The 17,654-nt window shown below is 39.4% G+C and overlaps 1 protein-coding gene across 1 annotated transcript in view; it reads right to left on the bottom strand.

Moving 5' to 3' along the window:
* EMB (embigin) overlaps positions 1-15,833 on the bottom strand; it is a 40,867-nt gene extending 25,034 nt beyond the window's left edge. Inside the window, exons 1-2 of the mRNA XM_032627063.1 lie at positions 15,510-15,833; positions 4,662-4,751 (exon numbers count right to left, since the gene is read on the bottom strand). Of these exons, the coding sequence (XP_032482954.1) occupies positions 4,662-4,751; positions 15,510-15,618 (199 nt within the window). The 5' untranslated portion in view covers positions 15,619-15,833. The remainder of the gene's footprint in view (positions 1-4,661; positions 4,752-15,509) is intronic.
* Between the last annotated feature and the right edge of the window lie 1,821 nt (positions 15,834-17,654).

Raw genomic sequence — 17,654 nt, 5'->3', positions numbered from 1 at the left:
CCGGGAAGATCCCACATGCCGCGGAGCGGCTGGGCCTGTGAGCCATGGCCGCTGAGCCTGCGCATCCGGAGCCTGTGCTCCGCAACGGGAGAGGCCACAACAGAGAGAGGCCCGCGTACCGCCAAAAAAAAAAGAACAGAAGTATAAAGTATAATGTTTCAAAAATTAATATTTGTTAGTGCTGCTAGATAACACCTAGAAAATTAATGGAATAAATAAGCAGAATTTTTCAGAAGCAAGTTGGAAACTATTAGTGGATCAGGAAATCAATTTGGTAGTTACCACCAGATTTGTTTTTTAATGGGTTGTAAGGAAAGAGAAATTATCAAGTGTAACACATCTATTAGGTGTGGGTGTTGCTTGACGTGTGGGTGCATGCATGGTAGTGCATCAGTTTACAAGGTAAGTTGTTCCTTAGTGTAGCACTATAAAAAGTCTGAAAAACATTGAAACAGTAGAGACACAGAATAGCATGTGGGAATTTGGAATACGATTAGTGTGCTATTTCATAGCAGTAGGAAAAAGAACTGTTCAGTAAAGGGTGTGGGGACATTAGCTATCTATATAAAATAGTAATAAAGTTAGTGCTCTATCGCACACAATACGTAAAACCATATTTTAAATGGTTTAAAAACTGAAGGTTAAAAACTCCTATTAAGAACTCCTATGAAAATATTAGGAGAAATGTGTAAATGAAATTTCTACACAATAAAAAACACCATGTAAAATTTTAAAGACAAGAAAGAACATTTGCAACTTTTATAAAAAGTACAGATTAGTACTCAAAATGTATAGCTGTCTCATTTACATAAATTGAAGAATTTATAAGCCCAATAGGAAAATGAATAAAGGGTATTAACAGATAAACATACACAGATATAAGTATGCCTAACTCCAAGATGCAAATTAAAACAATAATAGTACAGTTTTTCACACTCAGAAAAGCGAAGAGTTTAATACTATCAAGGTTGGTCAGGATCTAGAGAAAATTATACTCAAATATGCAGATAGGGGGAAGGGGTAAATTGTCAGGCTACTTTGGAGGGCAGTTTGCAAGTATGTATTAAAATTAAAATGTGCATAGTTTCTAGCTCAGCAATTCTACTTGTGGCAATTATTCTAGAGGAACACACACAACCATGCCCAGAAAGAGATATGTAGAAGTGTTCATTGCTCATGGTTTACAATAGAAAAAAATTTAAACAAACTCAGATCTAGTGGGTAGAGGCCAAGGATGCTGCTAAACATCCTACAGTGCCCTGAACATGCTCCCCCCAACTCCAGCAACAAAGAGTTATCCAACCCAAAGTGTCAATATTTATGCTAATGAGAAACCCTAGTGTAAAACAAAAGTTGCTAACAGCCACTACCAATTGTGTTACTATGGGCGATCCCTCTTCTACCTTCTCTTTCACTCTCTGTGTATATTAGGATTCACATTTTTTTTCTTCTGTACATCTACAGTCTACATAAGATTTGATAACTGGTGGTCTGCTTCTGAGAAACATCCTAAACATGTGCACCTCATTGGAGTCATTCTGGGATCTTCCCTGCAACAAAGTGTCTGAGCAGCCAAATGTAAGGGACTCTCGCTTCTTTTCTTTTTTCAATCTGATTGACCAGGCACTTGAACCAGGAATCTGAATGGTCCTAATACAACTTCTTGTCTAGCTGGTCTAAGCAACATAGCTGCCTTTCCTGACCTTGACTAATCTTCCCAAATTTTACTCCATGCCTTAATATACGTATCTGTAGCTCCAATGCCTGCTTTGTCTACCTCCCTGTCTCACGAGGTCCTTGCCAGGCCAGCTGCTCACATCTCAAAATGATAAATAAAATGTGCCCGTGGGGAGAGCCTATGCCAACATTACCAGGGTAGTCAAGAAAGCTCCCAGCTGATGCTTTGGTTTTAACCTCTTGGGTTAAACTATAACACACTAATGGAGGCACCAAACACTATAATATGCACAGAGAAAGAAAAAAATAAAACAATAAAGAAATACTCTAATTGCCATAATACAATGACTTCTGAATATTGACATTGGGAAACCTAGCACAGTCATGTTAAAATAGTCCATTATTAAAAGATCAATTTTTGAAACACAGTGACCTCAGACAACTGGAAAAAAAAAAAAACACTTCATGCTTAGTGAAGTCAGTTATACTTTTACAAAGATATCCATCATCTCAGCAAATGCAATTTCCAAGACAAACCTATTTAGCAAAGGGCAATCAAAATACCTTTGTTTTCATTGTTTTTGAAACTTCTTTCCATAGTCTCATAGCGAATCTAAGTTTCCTTAAAATAGGTATAATTGTATTAATAACACTGCTGAAAGAAATGAGTAACTGGGCATTAAGAAAGGCTGCAAAGTATGATGGTTAATAGTGTGGCTAATAGCGTGGCGCCTGGTGTCAGACAGTCTGGGTTCAAAATCAAACACCCAACTTACCACCTGTGACCATGGTCAGTTCACTTGATCTCTTTGTGCCTCTTTTTCCTCATCTGCAAATTGCAAATAGTAATAGTACCCATTGCTTAGGGTTCTTATGAGGTTTAAACTAAGTTATATGTAGAAATACATACATGGTACATAGTCGATACCATATGTCTGTTAAGTAAATGATTAGCAGTATTTTTAAAACATAAAACAAGTAAACAATTAGGCTTTCATGAACCAAAGGTCATGTTTTTCACTCTCCAAGGCACAGGACCTGTTTCCCAGTCTCAAGCATCTTTGAGGAAATGTGCCATGAACTGGGCCAAAAGTTGTCATGCTGGTCCAGAATCTGCAACTAATGTACTACATTTGCATCTCTGTAAAAAAAAACTTTTATCCCAACAGAGAGATCAACTTCTAAAATGGCCAGAGGGGAAGAGAAAATAAGTAACAACACAGAAATGTTAAGCGCAATTCAAGTAAACAATGATATGACAAAATATGAAAACATTCTATTTATGAAGTAGATTAAAAATCCTGATGGTAACAATAAGAAGAAAGCCTATGGTTCCTAATAAGCATAAGTATGTCTTCAGATTTAAATTCTATATTTCAATAAAGGCAGTTCCTAAGACCAAACTTCTTGATGGGAAGGCAAACAGAACAACAAGGGTCACAGTTCAGAGATCCTGTGTTTCGAAATTAATGTCAAATCTTTTCTTTTGTCAAATAAAAACAAACCTAGACTTAAATAAGGAGAGACTTTATTCCAGAAGTCTATTGCAATAGGGAAAAATGCTCCAAGCTTTGGATCTACAAGTATCTCACTGTCAAATAGAAAAAGACTTTTATAGGGAGGGGTAAGCAGGCTAGCAGGAACTTTTGAGAAGAAATGAGGCAACTGTTGGGTAGAAGCAGACAGCACGATTGGGCTGTGGTCATGCATTTACTGCTTGCTCAGACTTGGGGCATGCCAAGTTCAGGGGTCTGGGAGGAAGAGAAAAGCCTGGCTAAAGTTTGATCAGGCCAAAGCTGAAGGTGAGTGATGGACAATTGTGAACACCTGAGCTCTCATGAATACTGTAGGAATACTGGTACCAGAATAAAAGAGTGGTTAGGAGTGAAACCCTCCAAACGGGTTAAGTAAATAACCAACCTGACATCAACTAAAAAGCCCAATTTTTGCTCTCCCTTTGGGCACCTGACACTTTTTTTCCCAGGCTCCAGCTACACAGGATAAGTGAGGGGTGTGCTGCTGCCAGCATTACCAGGCCAATCAAAGGATTTGCAAACTTACGTTTTCACATAAATCTCTCTTAAAGAAACATTCCATCCTAACAAAGGAAACCAACAACTAGAACGCGCAAAAAGTAAAAGAAGAAGTAGCAACACAGGAGTGTTGTAATTACTTTTTACAAGTAGGAATAAGCTCCAAATACTAGGATGGGGACATCTGGGAACAAACAGGAGTTGCACAAAGTCATAAAAATGTTCTCCTACCAGAAAACTCACTGCAAATATTCCACTGGTATCAGATTGGGGGGAGGGGCACACCTTTAATTCATATTAAACAGAAATAGAGAAACCGTTCTTAAACTAGAGGACAGTTAAAGCCTGGACATATAATTGGATGAAACTTATTAGTGACTTAAAAAATAGGATTAAAATTCTAATTATACTTTTGATATTGTTGCTAAAACAGATAACTACTCTTGCTCATTTAAAAAACTCTGAGATTACTTTTAAAATACTGGAATCCAAAACTGTGAAAAGAGAAAGCAGACTTGAGTTTTATGTCAGGATTCTTCGCTTGATTTTCCATAGCAGTCATAGATAACATCTTTAATTTTTTGCCTAAAGGCCTTCCAGCAGATACATGAATTCTCCTCTCAGTGAACAGTGGTTTGAACAGATGTACCAGCAAGGTGTGATGAAAACCGAAGAGCATCTGCACATCAAAATGAGCCCTCCTCTCGTCCCAGGTGCCCTCCTTCTAGAGAGCATTTAACCCCCATGCCTGGAAAGGCTGCCTCCTCCCTCACACAGGGCACGTCAGCCTGGTCGCACGGGACCCCATCACACTGTATTATGACTGTATAAGGTACTGGTGTGTCTCTCCTGCCAGTCTGGCAGGCTTTAGTACTTCATAATTCATACAGTAGCTTAATTAAAAATGAAAAATTATCTGGCATTATATTATTTGAAACACAATACACTTACCAGTCAGTGATATGTTATGACTCTCCAAGGAAAGGTTAGAGTATTTTGCCATCATTTCTTCCCGGACAGGTAGGCTTGTGAAAGATGCAGCTGTAAGAATAAGAACATGTGATTACATATTATTATCAAGGTTAAGTGACTGTCTAAAAGCTAGTTCACAGCAGCTAAAATGGTGTATTGTATACTATTAATGAAAAGTAATGTTTTCAGAAAGCTCTGATTCACTAGGTCTTACACGCTCCACATTCAGAAACACACTGAGCTATTAAATATAACAAAATTTCCAATTTTTCTATGTTCTTTTCTTACTGAAAAATCCCTATTGATTACATCAAATGGCTTTTAAAAAAAATTTCCTTATCCTAAAATTCATAGTTTCTTTATAAAACATAAATGAAGATATGGAGAAATTAGATAAGAGTGCCAGGGGAGAAAAAGGACATAGAAAGGCAGAGAGAAGATGAGAGCACAAAAAGGGACAGAGAGACCAAAATAAAGGGCATAAAAAAGGAATAAGAGAGAGTGCACCGGGCGCTAGAGGACAGAGAACATAAATGGATGGACAGGGAGAGTCTATGCTGCTCTGTTTTCCAGCTATGGTGACGGTCCAGTGTGTCCTCTACCAAACCAACTTTCCATTTTTCTGTCACTTATGTCTTCTTTCAAAAACGTTCATCGAAGAAACAAGGTTTCCATTTCCACCTGTCCCACTCTCCTCAAAGATTCTTTTTTTTTTTTTTTTTAACACTAGCTACTGTTTTTTTGACTTTAGGACACAGACCTTACCTCCCACGAAAACTACCCCAACTTTACCAAACAAGTCAGAGGAGAAAGGCTCATTATTGTAAACTTGGCTGCATTCTTAAGACCCTTCATTCACTTTAAATTAAACCTGGGCCTTTTTTACACCACATTTTTAATACTGTGCTCAGAAAGTTATTCCTAGTGCAAGATTAGATTTCTAGTTCTTTTTCTTACATGTATGAAAAATGTTATCAAAGCAAGTGATCATTTTTGTTGCTTCAGCTTACACACAGCTTTTCAATATTGCCTAATAAAAAAACCTACCTCGCAGAACCTAGCTCTCCAATTAGCCATATTCCAGAGCTTTTATCACTTCTAATACAGTCTTGGAAGGTGGGATGCACTTTCCCATAAAATAATCCTTTAACAAATAACATACCTAAATCATACCACCCTCTGACAGTGATTATTTAGGAAAATATGCCCTGAGTTTCTCACTAGGCTGTCAGAAATACAAAACTTCTCCTCCACCCACACCTAATATTCATTCATTCCTATTCTCTCTCTCTGTCACTCTCTCTCAAGCACACCACACATTGCCAAAAAGTCATCTATCAATATGAAAATTCTTTTTCTCTATTATTGGGCATAGCTCACTTACAGGTTGCAGGAAGCCAGGAGGGAGCAGCATCTGGGAACAGCAGATGGGAAAGAAAGAACTGTTCTACTCTATCATCTGTTCTGTGAAGCTTGCAAACATAAGCTTTGATATCTTTGCTTCCTTTGCTAGGGAGACCTTTTTTCTTGGCCTAGCCTATTGCAGAGCAGAATGCCATCATGAAGATCTTCACCACACTTTTTATCCCCGAAACAAGCTCATAACCCTTTTGAGATGGTCTGACTATTATTATTATCATCATTATTCTTAGTCACAGTATCAGCAATAGTAAGGATGACGTAAGCTGGAAAAATGCTGTCATTCTGATTCTCATTTCACTTAAATACGTGAACACATACAGCATACATGCTTGATGCCAGTAAGGAATATGAAGCTGAGTAAATTTGGTTCCTGGAGGGCTGCATGGATCATAATAATGTTGGTTTAGGCCAACAATTTGTGATTGAGAGTCATTAAAATGTCAGAGTAGCACCCATTTATAGTATTGACTGTAACTAGCCTATGTGGTGTATACAAGTTGGTATGTGAGCTACGGAGTATGAAGTGTGATTTACATCTTTGAAGGACTCTGGAGGTAGACTAGAGCTGGAGATAATGCCAAGGAGATGAGCTCTGAGGCTGGGGTTATCTTCCCATTTTGCATCAACAGGATGTGGATGGATGGGTCCCCCTAGGACCTACATTAGAACAAGGAGAGAAAAGGGGTCTAGGCTTGGCTTGGGCAAAATATAAGCTTATGAAAGTTGAAGGAATAGGAGGAAAAGGAAAAACCAAGCTTCAAGAGTAGGAAAATTTGGATAGTTCCAGAATATAGTAACTGTTGTGACCACTTCCAATTGCCAACTCATATATTAAAAATACAAACAGACATCTATAATCCAGCCACCGCCCGTATCCTAACTTCCTATTGCCTTTAAAGCATTCATGATCAGGCTCCAGACTCCACTGAAGAAGCCCCAAGTGCAAAAGGGCATGTATAACTGTTGTGACTTTTGTCTTGGGAAAAGTTCCTCTGAGAGTCTTGAGTACAAGAGCAGGGCAGTCTGCAGAAGGTGTTAGAATATTAAAGTGAGAAGTTCATTGTTTAGCCAAGATATTTTTTAATCAAAAAAGTGAGAATGTAAACCTTATTGCTTTCAGTAGGAGGACAGCTGGCAGGAGGCTGATGCAGCTGATGTTAGTGTTTAAAGGAAATTGGCAGGAGATTCAGGCAGATGTGGTTTGAATATTTCCCTGAAAGGATTAGGCTGAGTCACAAAAAGAAGTACAGAATGGAGAGTCAGGGATTTGTATCCTGGTCCAAGTTCTGCCAATGACTTGTTACTTGGGGTTTCATTTCATAGAGAAGGGAGGATCAGAAAAGCTGGATAATATTGAGTGATGGTGCCAAGATCATAACACGCATTCCTTAAGTTATCATACTCACTCCTCTATTAATCATTGCTGGAAATTTTCCACTCAGCATTCTTTTACAGGTAGTGGCCAAAATGCCAGCATAAAAGAGTAGCTTTTAGTAGTTGTGACAGAGATTAAAAGATTTTTCTCCCTCTACTTGGGCGATGGGGCATGAGGGTGTTGCATCAAAGAACTGTGTAACATTCTAATTTTCACCTATATTGTTTCATGGGAAATTGCAAAATGATCTCCACTTAGATATCTTTAACATATTACATTTTAAAACAAACATTCCTAGAAGGGTTTATAATTTATGCTATTAACATTTTAAATGAAATAAACATGCTATAATTTCTATTTAATATTAAGGTAACATTTTCACTAGTTTAAATGGGGCCCTATTAAATTGAAGTAAATTGGGAAGAAAAAAAAAGATAAACACTAAAAAACTGCATTGGGTTTTAAGATTTGCTTTTATTTAAGTCAGAAAATCAGTTCAACTATACCTCTGTTTAAGAATAAGCATTTTGGGGCTTCCCTGGTGGCGCAGTGGTTCAGAGTCTGCCTGCCAGTGCAGGGGACACGGGTTCGAGCCCTGGTATGGGAGGATACCACATACCGCGGAGCAACTGGGCCCGTGCGCCATGGCCGCTGAACCTGCGCATCCGGAGCCTGTGCTCCGCAACAACAGAGGCCGCGACAGCGAGAGGCCTGCGCACTGCGATGAAGAGTGGCCCCCGCTTGCCACAACTAAAGAAAGCCCTCGCACAGAAATGAAGACCCAACACAGCCATAAATAAATTAATTAATTTTTTAAAAAAAAAGCATTTTCTCTAACATACCCCCCGCAAATCTCTTATATTTTAAAATCTTGGAAGGGTCTGGACATCATTTAAAGAAAGGTATAAGAAACAGTTATTAGGATAAATACCATTCCCTGCCTTTCTCTCATCCACCTAATGTATTGATTGCTATCAACATGTATAATTAAAATTATTTTAATAAGTCTTAGTTTTAGCGTTCTGATAAATAGCAACATAAATGTGCAACCCAATGACAGAAACACAACCTAGGAATGGATAACATATATTATAAAACAGAGGTTTCAAACTCAGAATATATTTCCCCGTGGAAGCAACACTATCATTATACATAACCATGAGATCCCACACCAAATTGTAAAAGCCATTTAAGCCATGATATAGCTGAACTATAGCATTAAAATATCTAATTACCAATACTACATTTAGAGTTCTACCGCTGGGCTCTAGGAATATAGGATCCCTATCCCCTGTCCCTAGCGGCAGTAGTAAAAGAAGAGAAGGGGAATACGGCTACCTTGATTCCTAGACACTATACCCCAGAGAGAGTTTGTCAAGAAAAGAAGAGGAAAGAAGTTTTGGCAAGAAAATAAATTCCTGATGGGAACATTTATAAGTCAGACTTTCTAAGTCAGGGACAGGTAACAGTCTAGATAGGGAACTTATATTTTTTTATATACATGGGAACTATTGGACAAGAAGGTCATTTTTAGATTAGTTTAAAAAAAATTAAAGAACAATTAAAAAGCCTAATGACAAAAGCAATGTGTACTTTTACACAGCCTTGTAAAACTATTTTTAAAACTTGGTCACATAGAAATGCAAATAAATTGACCTTTTCTTTAAAATATGATTTTTGCAATAAAATATATTTTGAAGGGCAGTGTGGAAACTAATGTTTCAAACTACCTCCATCTGGGTCATTAAGATATTTTAACAGTGAAACTTACGCCAAATAAAACTAGGATTTCTGCTCTTTCTAGAGACTGTAGGTTTTTTAAATGTTTCACCCACTAGGTTATTCTTTTATAGGACTTAGATTTTGTTTAATGGTTCTCAACTAGAGGTGATTCTCTTCTTCCCTGCACCCTGCCCAGGGGATATTTAACAATGTCTGGAGACATTCAGGTTATCACAACTTGGAGGTTACTACTTGTACCTGGTAGGTTATATTAGTTTCGTAGTGTTACCATACCAAATTACCACAAATACGGTGACTTAAAACAACAGAAGTTTATTTGCTCAGAGTTCTAGAGGCTAGAAGCCTGAAATCAAGGTGCAGGGCCTTGCTCCCTCTAAAGGTGCCAAGTAAGAATTGTTCCTGCCTCTTCCTAGCTTCTGGTGGTTGCCAGCAATCCTTGGCATTCCCTGGTTTGTAGATCCGTCACTCCAATCTCTGGCTCCATTTTTACACATCCATCTTCCCTCTGTGTGTCTGTGTCTCTAGATCCAAATCTCCCTCTCACTTCTTTCATAAAGACACAGTCATTGGGTTAAGGGTCTATCCTAATGTAACATGACCTCATGTAACATGACCTCATTTTACCTTGATTACATCTGCAAAGACCCTACTCTCAAATAAGGTCACTTTCACAGATACCAAGCGTCAGGACTTGAACATCTTTTGGCGGGTGACACAACTCACCCACTACAAAGGTAGAGGCCAGTGAGGCTGCTAAGCATTCTACAGGACAGCCCCCCATAGCAGAGAATTATCCAGCCCAAAATGTCAATAATGCCAAAGTTGAGAAATCCTGATTTCAAAACAGGTACATCTTCAACCCTCATTCCTCAAAGTGATGATTTTTAAAAATCTTCAAGTGGCCCTATAGCCCTGAGGTCCTGTTTTACATGGTTTAGGTGCAGATATTTTAAAGCATGAACATTTGCAGCCCTACCTATTTTGAGGACCTTTCCCAAAGAGGCACCAAGTGCTGGATGGAGTTTTAAAATGCAAACTAGGAAACCAGTTACAGCTGTTAGCTAGCTCCAGGCTCTTGGCTACATCACAAAAGCACTCCGGGCTTCAAGATCAATCAGATGAGACATCTAAATTCTCTTTCAGGATCTCAGAACTATATAATTATAAGGCAATAGTAAAAAAGATTCTATCTTGAGAGTAGGGATACATCAGTAATGATATGACCACAGTAACTTTAAAAATACCAGAAAAATATTATTTTCAATTAAAAGAGAAACACCATTTTTAAATATAACATCTATTAATTCTATACTAACAATATATTATTTGAGATATTTTGTTGTGCATGAATAGTGACTATGTTTTATTAGGAGTAGAGAGTTTAATTTTAGTAAACCATTGTGAGGTTTTTTTCCTTCTATGTCAATGTGTGTGTCCTAAGTTATTTCCGAGGTTCACCTAATATTGTGAAATATGTGAGGCCAGCTATACAAAAGTAACTTGAAAAGATTACAATCTAGGACAGACGGCCTCAACACTTACAATCTGTATCTGTTTGAGGGCAAATACCCCTTTGGAAAATCGTACCTAATTACATAAACTGATGACTATTTCTCAGCTATCCTTGTAGTTTGTCTGTTAATTCAAGCTTTCTCAGAGTTGAAATTCTTTTTGCTTTTCAAGCAATCTCAAACTAACAGAAAAGTTTTCCGTACAGAGTAAAGAATGTTTCCCCTGAACCACTGGGGAACAAGTTGGTCACCTGATGACCCATTCGACCTCGGAAACATTACAACATTATTTCCTACAAAGGACATAGTCCACTTCACCCCAATACTGCTGTTAAAATCAGGAAATTAGCATTTATGCACTACCATCTCATCCCACATCTTATCTAAGTTTCAACAAAAGTCTTTATAATGTACTTTTTTAGTCAAAGGTTTCAGCTCAGGATCACATGAGCTGTCATGAGCCATGTCCCTCTATTCTCTTCACTCTAAACAGCTTTAGTCTCTCCTGACTTTTATGACCTTGATGCTTATGAGAGTTCCAGGATAGTTAAGTTGTAATACGATTACATTCAGAGTAGACATCTTTGGCAGGAAAATCACAGAGGAGATGTTGTGTTCTTCTCACTGCATCCTATCAGATGACACACAATTTTATTTCTTTCTTTATTGATTTACACTCTGATCATTTGATTAAAGTGGTGTCTGCCAGGCTTCTCCACTTAGAAGTTATTCTTTCTCCCTTTTCATTAATGCCAATTTTGTGGGAAGTTACTTTGAAACTATATAATATTTTGTGCCTCATCAGACTTTCAACTGACTCATTTAATTAATTAAGTTCAGTATGTACTCATGAATACCTATATAATTCAATGGACATTATTCAGTGCATATGGATACTAGTCCATTAGTGTTATTATTTACTTTCCGCTCTATTTGTCCATTCGTACCCACTTCATTTTGGCTTCTGTATCCTTTTGACATCACCCATTATTCTTTGAACACTTCACTGCTTTCTGGCATAAGATGTTCCAGGCTTATCCTATCCTTTCCCCACTCCAGTCCTGATATCAGCCATTTCTATAAAAAGTCCAAGTTATTATTAGTGAAAAAAAATGTATTTAGAGTCAAGATTTGGGTACTAAGTATGTTCATCACTGCTCCATCGCAGTGGGCAGACCTAAGAATACATGTGTACATATTCATACACACACACACAACATATATATAATGGGTATAATATACATACATATATACAGTTGGCCCTTGAACAATGAGGGTTTGAACTTCAAGGGTCCACTTATACGCATATTTTTTTCAAGAGTAAATACTACGTTACTGCATGGTCTATGGTTGGTTCAATCTTCAGATGCACTGATACAGAAGGCTGACTATAAATTATACATAGATTAACCTTTGTGTTCAGGGATCACTTGTCAATATATATGACACATATATGCATTATACATATATTTACACATACACGTTTATATTTATGCATCTATTTATATAGATATATATAGACATAAGACATGGATAGAGATAGATATTTAAAGTCATGAATTCACGCTAATGCTGCCAATTGCAGTCCAACACCACAAGGTTCATTTTAGTTTTCCCCGTTTATTTCCTTCTTCTCTAGAGAAAAACCTAGATTCTATTATCCTCACCAGCTTTACTTATTTGATCAATCCCCCCATATATAACTAATCTCCTGTTGGCCCCAAAGAGATGTCTTCCTCACCCACTTAGGCTCCAGCATCCTGCACTGTCTGCTCCTGCATGCTTTACCTCCATCCTGTGATCAGGATCAGACCTGCATGCCATAGCTGTGTAGAAGCCCTTGTCACTCTGCTCAGCGCTGAGGCCTCTCGCCAGACCACCCTTCTGCAGGAACGCCCACCTCATGTGCTTCGGCTCTAACACTCTACACGGGGCTGCCCTCCTACCTGGATGCCATCCTGACTGGGCTCAGCTTCTAATTCCCTGATCTGAAACAGTTTGGGTCCCTTCAACGGGGGAGATGCTTCCGCATTTCCCCACCTAATGACTACAGGACTCATTCCCAGAAGGAAGGGAAGGAGATGGGGATGAGAGGTGGGGATAAAAGACCAGGACGAGGAAGAGCCAGTTGAACTAATTCTTAACAAAAGTGTATATAATGTAATTTCAAATGTGATGGTAATTTAGGGTCAAAATTTTGATGCCTCAGATATAACCCTATTAAAGACAGGCTTATATCCCATCCGTTCCTTTAAAGTTTAAATGCCATGAAAGGTAAAAACTGCTAAAGTTTTCTGCTTAGATATAGACTAACAATGTAAGGCATATGTAGGTACTCGAATATTTGTTCCAACAAATATTTACTACCGGGCAGTTGCTCTGTGTGTCTCTAGAAAGGAAGGAGGCATTGATCAAGGAAGCATGTAAGCAACATCCTTTAGAAGTTAAAAATGATCCTTTCAAATGACTCCCCTGCAAACATTTTTCAAAAGATAAGCATGACCCTTTCCTTCAATTTGTTCCCCCATAAGAGTAATAATAATGATTTTTAAATATTCCCATTTATGTAATATTTCTCCTTCATAAAGATATTCTACATTTCTTATTTAATTAAAACAGTCTAAAAGAGTTAAGGTGAGTCCTTGTGCCAACTTTATTCCAGGACTCAAACTGAGTCAGGAAGCCCTACAACCCAAATCTAGCATTTGTATCCACACTCTGCTGTCAGTGATTCCAAACTTTCATAAACATACCCACTCATCTCAGAGAGACAACTGAGTTTAAGAACACAGTATTTGGAATCGGACTGAACATGCTAAATTTCCTGCTCTACTGCTTAATCATTTGTACTTAGGCAACTATTTAGCCTCTCTAAATTCCAATTTCCTCATCTGAAAGTCAGGGATAATAAAAACTAACCCATAGAGCTATAAACTATATGGTGCAATGCCTCGCACACAGTTGTTACATAGTAGATATGATATATTTATGATAAAAAATGATAAACATTTTTATTTTTAAAATTTGGCCCCAAATCTTAGGTTTATAGAACACCTACTTCCAAGTAGTTCAAAAGCACCTAGGTAAAAAATAGCCAGTCTTTAGCAAGGAGGAAACTGAACCTCACCGAGATCGATACAGTATCTATAAAGTGAGATGAGGCTGCCTCACAAGTTTTAATTCTGCCTTGAAATGAAATGTTAAGTAACTTCATGCCTTTTATATGTCACATTCTTCCATAATTTTAGCTTAAGTGGAGCTTAAAGGACAGGACTTGTGCTACATACACACACAGACATCTGCCGTACATACATACATCATTCTATTTATTTAAAACTTTATTTGTTAATTTATCCCACCTTCATTTGTTTCCTACTTTTCTCTTTGGAAGTCTGCTCTAAGTGTCAATTTAAACCTGACTCCCTGATACCAATGGAATACCTATCCAACAGTGCACTCTCTAGGCCATATCATTTCAAAGCAGTGGTTTTCAACCTGCTTAGGATCATATGATTAAAATCACATGGGAGCTTTTAAAACTCCTCACGTGTAGGCTGAATCCCAGGCCAACCGAATCAGAATTTTTGAGGGCAGGATCCACTTATCAGCATTTTTAATGCTCGCTGGTAATTCCAACATACAGCCAACTCGAGAACCAAAGTTCTAGGACACACCTAGAATGCGTTGGTCCTCAGAAGTGTAGTACTCTCAAGTGAATGATAGGTGAATCAGGGATAGCCCAGGGTGTAGAAAACGTCCTTGACCATTCTTTATAAGTGGTGTGAATGAAAAAGAGAAAGGTGGCTGCAAAGCGGGGTGAGGAAATTTAGAAACTGAGGCAACCCAAAATGTTTTGTCCAAGTTGTTAACAGCTAGGCCTGTTAAAGGACATTTATTTAAAAATGAGTAATCTTATTATTTGATTATCTTTCCATCTTCAAAGTATGTTACAAAAAATCTACATGCTATAAGCTCATAAAAAATGAATTCCTATTAAAGGTTCGAAACCTTGTGTAGAATAATATCCTGATTTTAGTTACTGATGGGCAATATTTGCAAACTTGGAGGTGGTCTGTTATCCTAATCAGCCGCTAATACTTTGAAATTTATAACACAGGAACTTGCATTAGAAAGTACGTTAGATGGAATACTTTCACCATAAAAAGTAATTATAAACAGGTGAAGCTAAAATGGCAAATCTGGTGTTCGTTTCCCTGATGCTTTGCACCAAAATCCCTCTTTCAGTGTCTTAATAATACAACCAAAAATACAAACAAAGAAAAACCCATGGTCTTTGTTTTCAAAGACCAAGGTAGAAGAGAAGATACACACATTATTATCCTTAAGTCGTGGGGCTTTGTTTTGTTGTTGTTGTGTTATTTCAGCTCAGCTCTAAAAAACATCATCAAAGCCAACCCACCTGCCAGAAAGGGAGGAGGGGATATTTAAGCCTCACTATCGATTTAAGTGAAGGGCCTTGGGAAACGTGGCTTTCAGAAATCCTGCCACTTTAGCGGAGGCCAAGTCGCTGGCTTGTTCCTGCCCGTACCCTCACGCCCTTTTCCTAGGAACACCCAGACACTGCCCTACTACCCACGACCCCGTCTCGTAGGGCGCTGTTCGTTCCAGCGGAGGAGCCCGAACCGCACCGACCTCTCGGCCAGTTTAGATAACCCTAGCGTGGCAAACGGGAGGAGGCGGACGCCGTTCCCCACCCGCGGTAGCCAGCATCCCCGCGCGCTCTCCGCCCCCTCCTTGGCCCAGAAACCATCACACCTGGGGTACGGCCGTCCTCCGAGCTCCGGCGCACCGGGGCGAGGAGGCACAGGAGGAGCAGCGGCAGGGGCGGCGCCCGGGGCCCCCGCAGACTGGGGAGGGAGCGCATGGCGCCAGCAGGTCCGCCGCGGTCCTCGCGCACCCACCGCCGTCGGTGCCCGGAGTCGCTGCGCACACTCGCCGGCGGCCCGGCGCCCGCTGCCAGGCCCGGGGGCAGGACACTCGAGAAAAGGCGGAGTGGGAGGGGCCGGCCGCCCTGCCCTCCTCCCCTGAGACACTCTGACCGCGCCAGCAGCACACCCAGAGCTGCGCCCGGCCCTCCATCAATTATGCAGCCAGCGGCCGGCTTCAGGAGCGCCCGGATGTGCGGTGGCCACCCCCGCGCCGCATCCTCCCCCGCCTCCTCTCCGCCCCAGCAGGTCAGGGAGGGAGACAGCTGAAGACGCTGGCAGGTGGCGCCTAGCCCATCTCCTGGGAGAGAGGTCGAAACACCTAATATCTATATGTCTATAGATATATCTGCAGACTATCCTTTGCAGTTCATCTGAAGCAAGGTTCACTTATTTACTTTAGTGGGACAGAGGGTGGGAACGCGTTTCAGCTCCCCCGGCCATTCTGGGTTAAGAAGGCTTATGTGTGTGCTGGTGGAAGGCGCTATCCAGCTGCCCGGCATCCTGGACTAATGTCTTTGCTCTGCCTACCAATCGCACGCAGCCTCCTCTCCGGTCTCTGAAGGCTTAACCGGTTCGCTCTAGATTACGGTTTCAGAGTCTCAAGAGTCCCGCAGTCTGTTTTCCTTTTTCTTTTGTTTGCTTAACCTAGCAGTTTCCGAGAAGCCACTTAGAGCTCAAGAAACAAAACTACGGAAAGTAGATAACTGTGTAAAATGCACAAGCCTGTAGACCTTTGTCAAACTCCAACACCGTTTAAGATGTTATCCCTTACTGTAGCTTGGAATTTTTCAGTGCTCCTGACCAAATAAAATAAAACAGCTAAAAGCTACTGCTTTATCGGAGAGGGTAGGAGGAATCTAATTACCACATAAAGGAGTAGTAAGATGTGATAATTCTCCAGGCTGTTATAACACATTAAAAGATATATTTTAAAAGTATTTCTCATGAGTTTGTTCCCTCTGCCTTTGTCTTTGCAATGTCAGGTTTGATAGTCATAAATTCAAAATATATCTGTCAAAAAAAGGATTGAAAGAAAATGTTAGATACGAATTTTAAAAATTGAAGTGCAAGACAAGAGCTATGCTCACCTCATACAGGAATGATTTTTAATTGGTGTGTATTTTTAAAATATTCCTGTTTCCAGTTTAATGTTACATAGGCAAAACTTTGAGGGAAAATGTAGATTATTTCAATTTGTATCGAGAGAACATGAATAATACAGTTCGTTAAGCAATATTAAATTTCCACCAAGTGCCAGGCAATGTGTTCATTTCTTGTATTGCAAGGAGTGCCCGCATGCGTGCGTGCGTGCACACACACACACACACACACACACACACACACCTAGAGAGCTATTTATCTATGAACTACAAATCTAAGGAAAGCCTCGTCTCAGTCAGAAAATTATGGCTATAATGATTAAACCTTTCTGAACAAAGCCTTATGAGAGACCCTGAAGGACTAAACATTTTACATCATGACCCTCTTAAGACCTTGAGCGGACTTGCTAAACCCAAACTGCCTGATCACTTGTCGCTAAGTCACACCCCTGTCTTCCTGCCCTGCATCCTGTCTCAAGACTAACTACAAGCATTTCCCTATGTCTTTGGAGAGTTTTAACAGTTAAGCACTTCTCAAAACAAACTGGACTCTGACTGACCTTCCCCAATTACTCCAATAAAATCCTTAAGCTCAGATTCACCTTTCTTCAAATAAACTGATCTCATTTAAGGAAAAATTATCTTCCCAGTCAGATCAACGTGTTTATGAACAGAAAAAAGTGACTTGCCAGGTTGAGGCAAGTTTCCACTTCTCTCTTGCTGTTAGGGCGAAATAAATTGAGGAAGAAATTTAATTCTTGTTTTGCTAAGCGTTTTGAAAGTTTTCCCCATTAGTACTGGTTTATATTTATATATTTAATATTTTTTAGCCTTATCCCCAGTCCATTTTTTTCAAATGATCCGTATCCTTT

The sequence above is a fragment of the Phocoena sinus genome, chromosome 3 (genome assembly GCF_008692025.1).
Source record: "Phocoena sinus isolate mPhoSin1 chromosome 3, mPhoSin1.pri, whole genome shotgun sequence".
Taxonomy (NCBI): Eukaryota; Metazoa; Chordata; class Mammalia; order Artiodactyla; family Phocoenidae; genus Phocoena; species Phocoena sinus.
The sequence above is the reverse complement of the archived record's forward strand: the minus strand, read 5'-3'. Positions and strand labels throughout refer to the sequence as shown.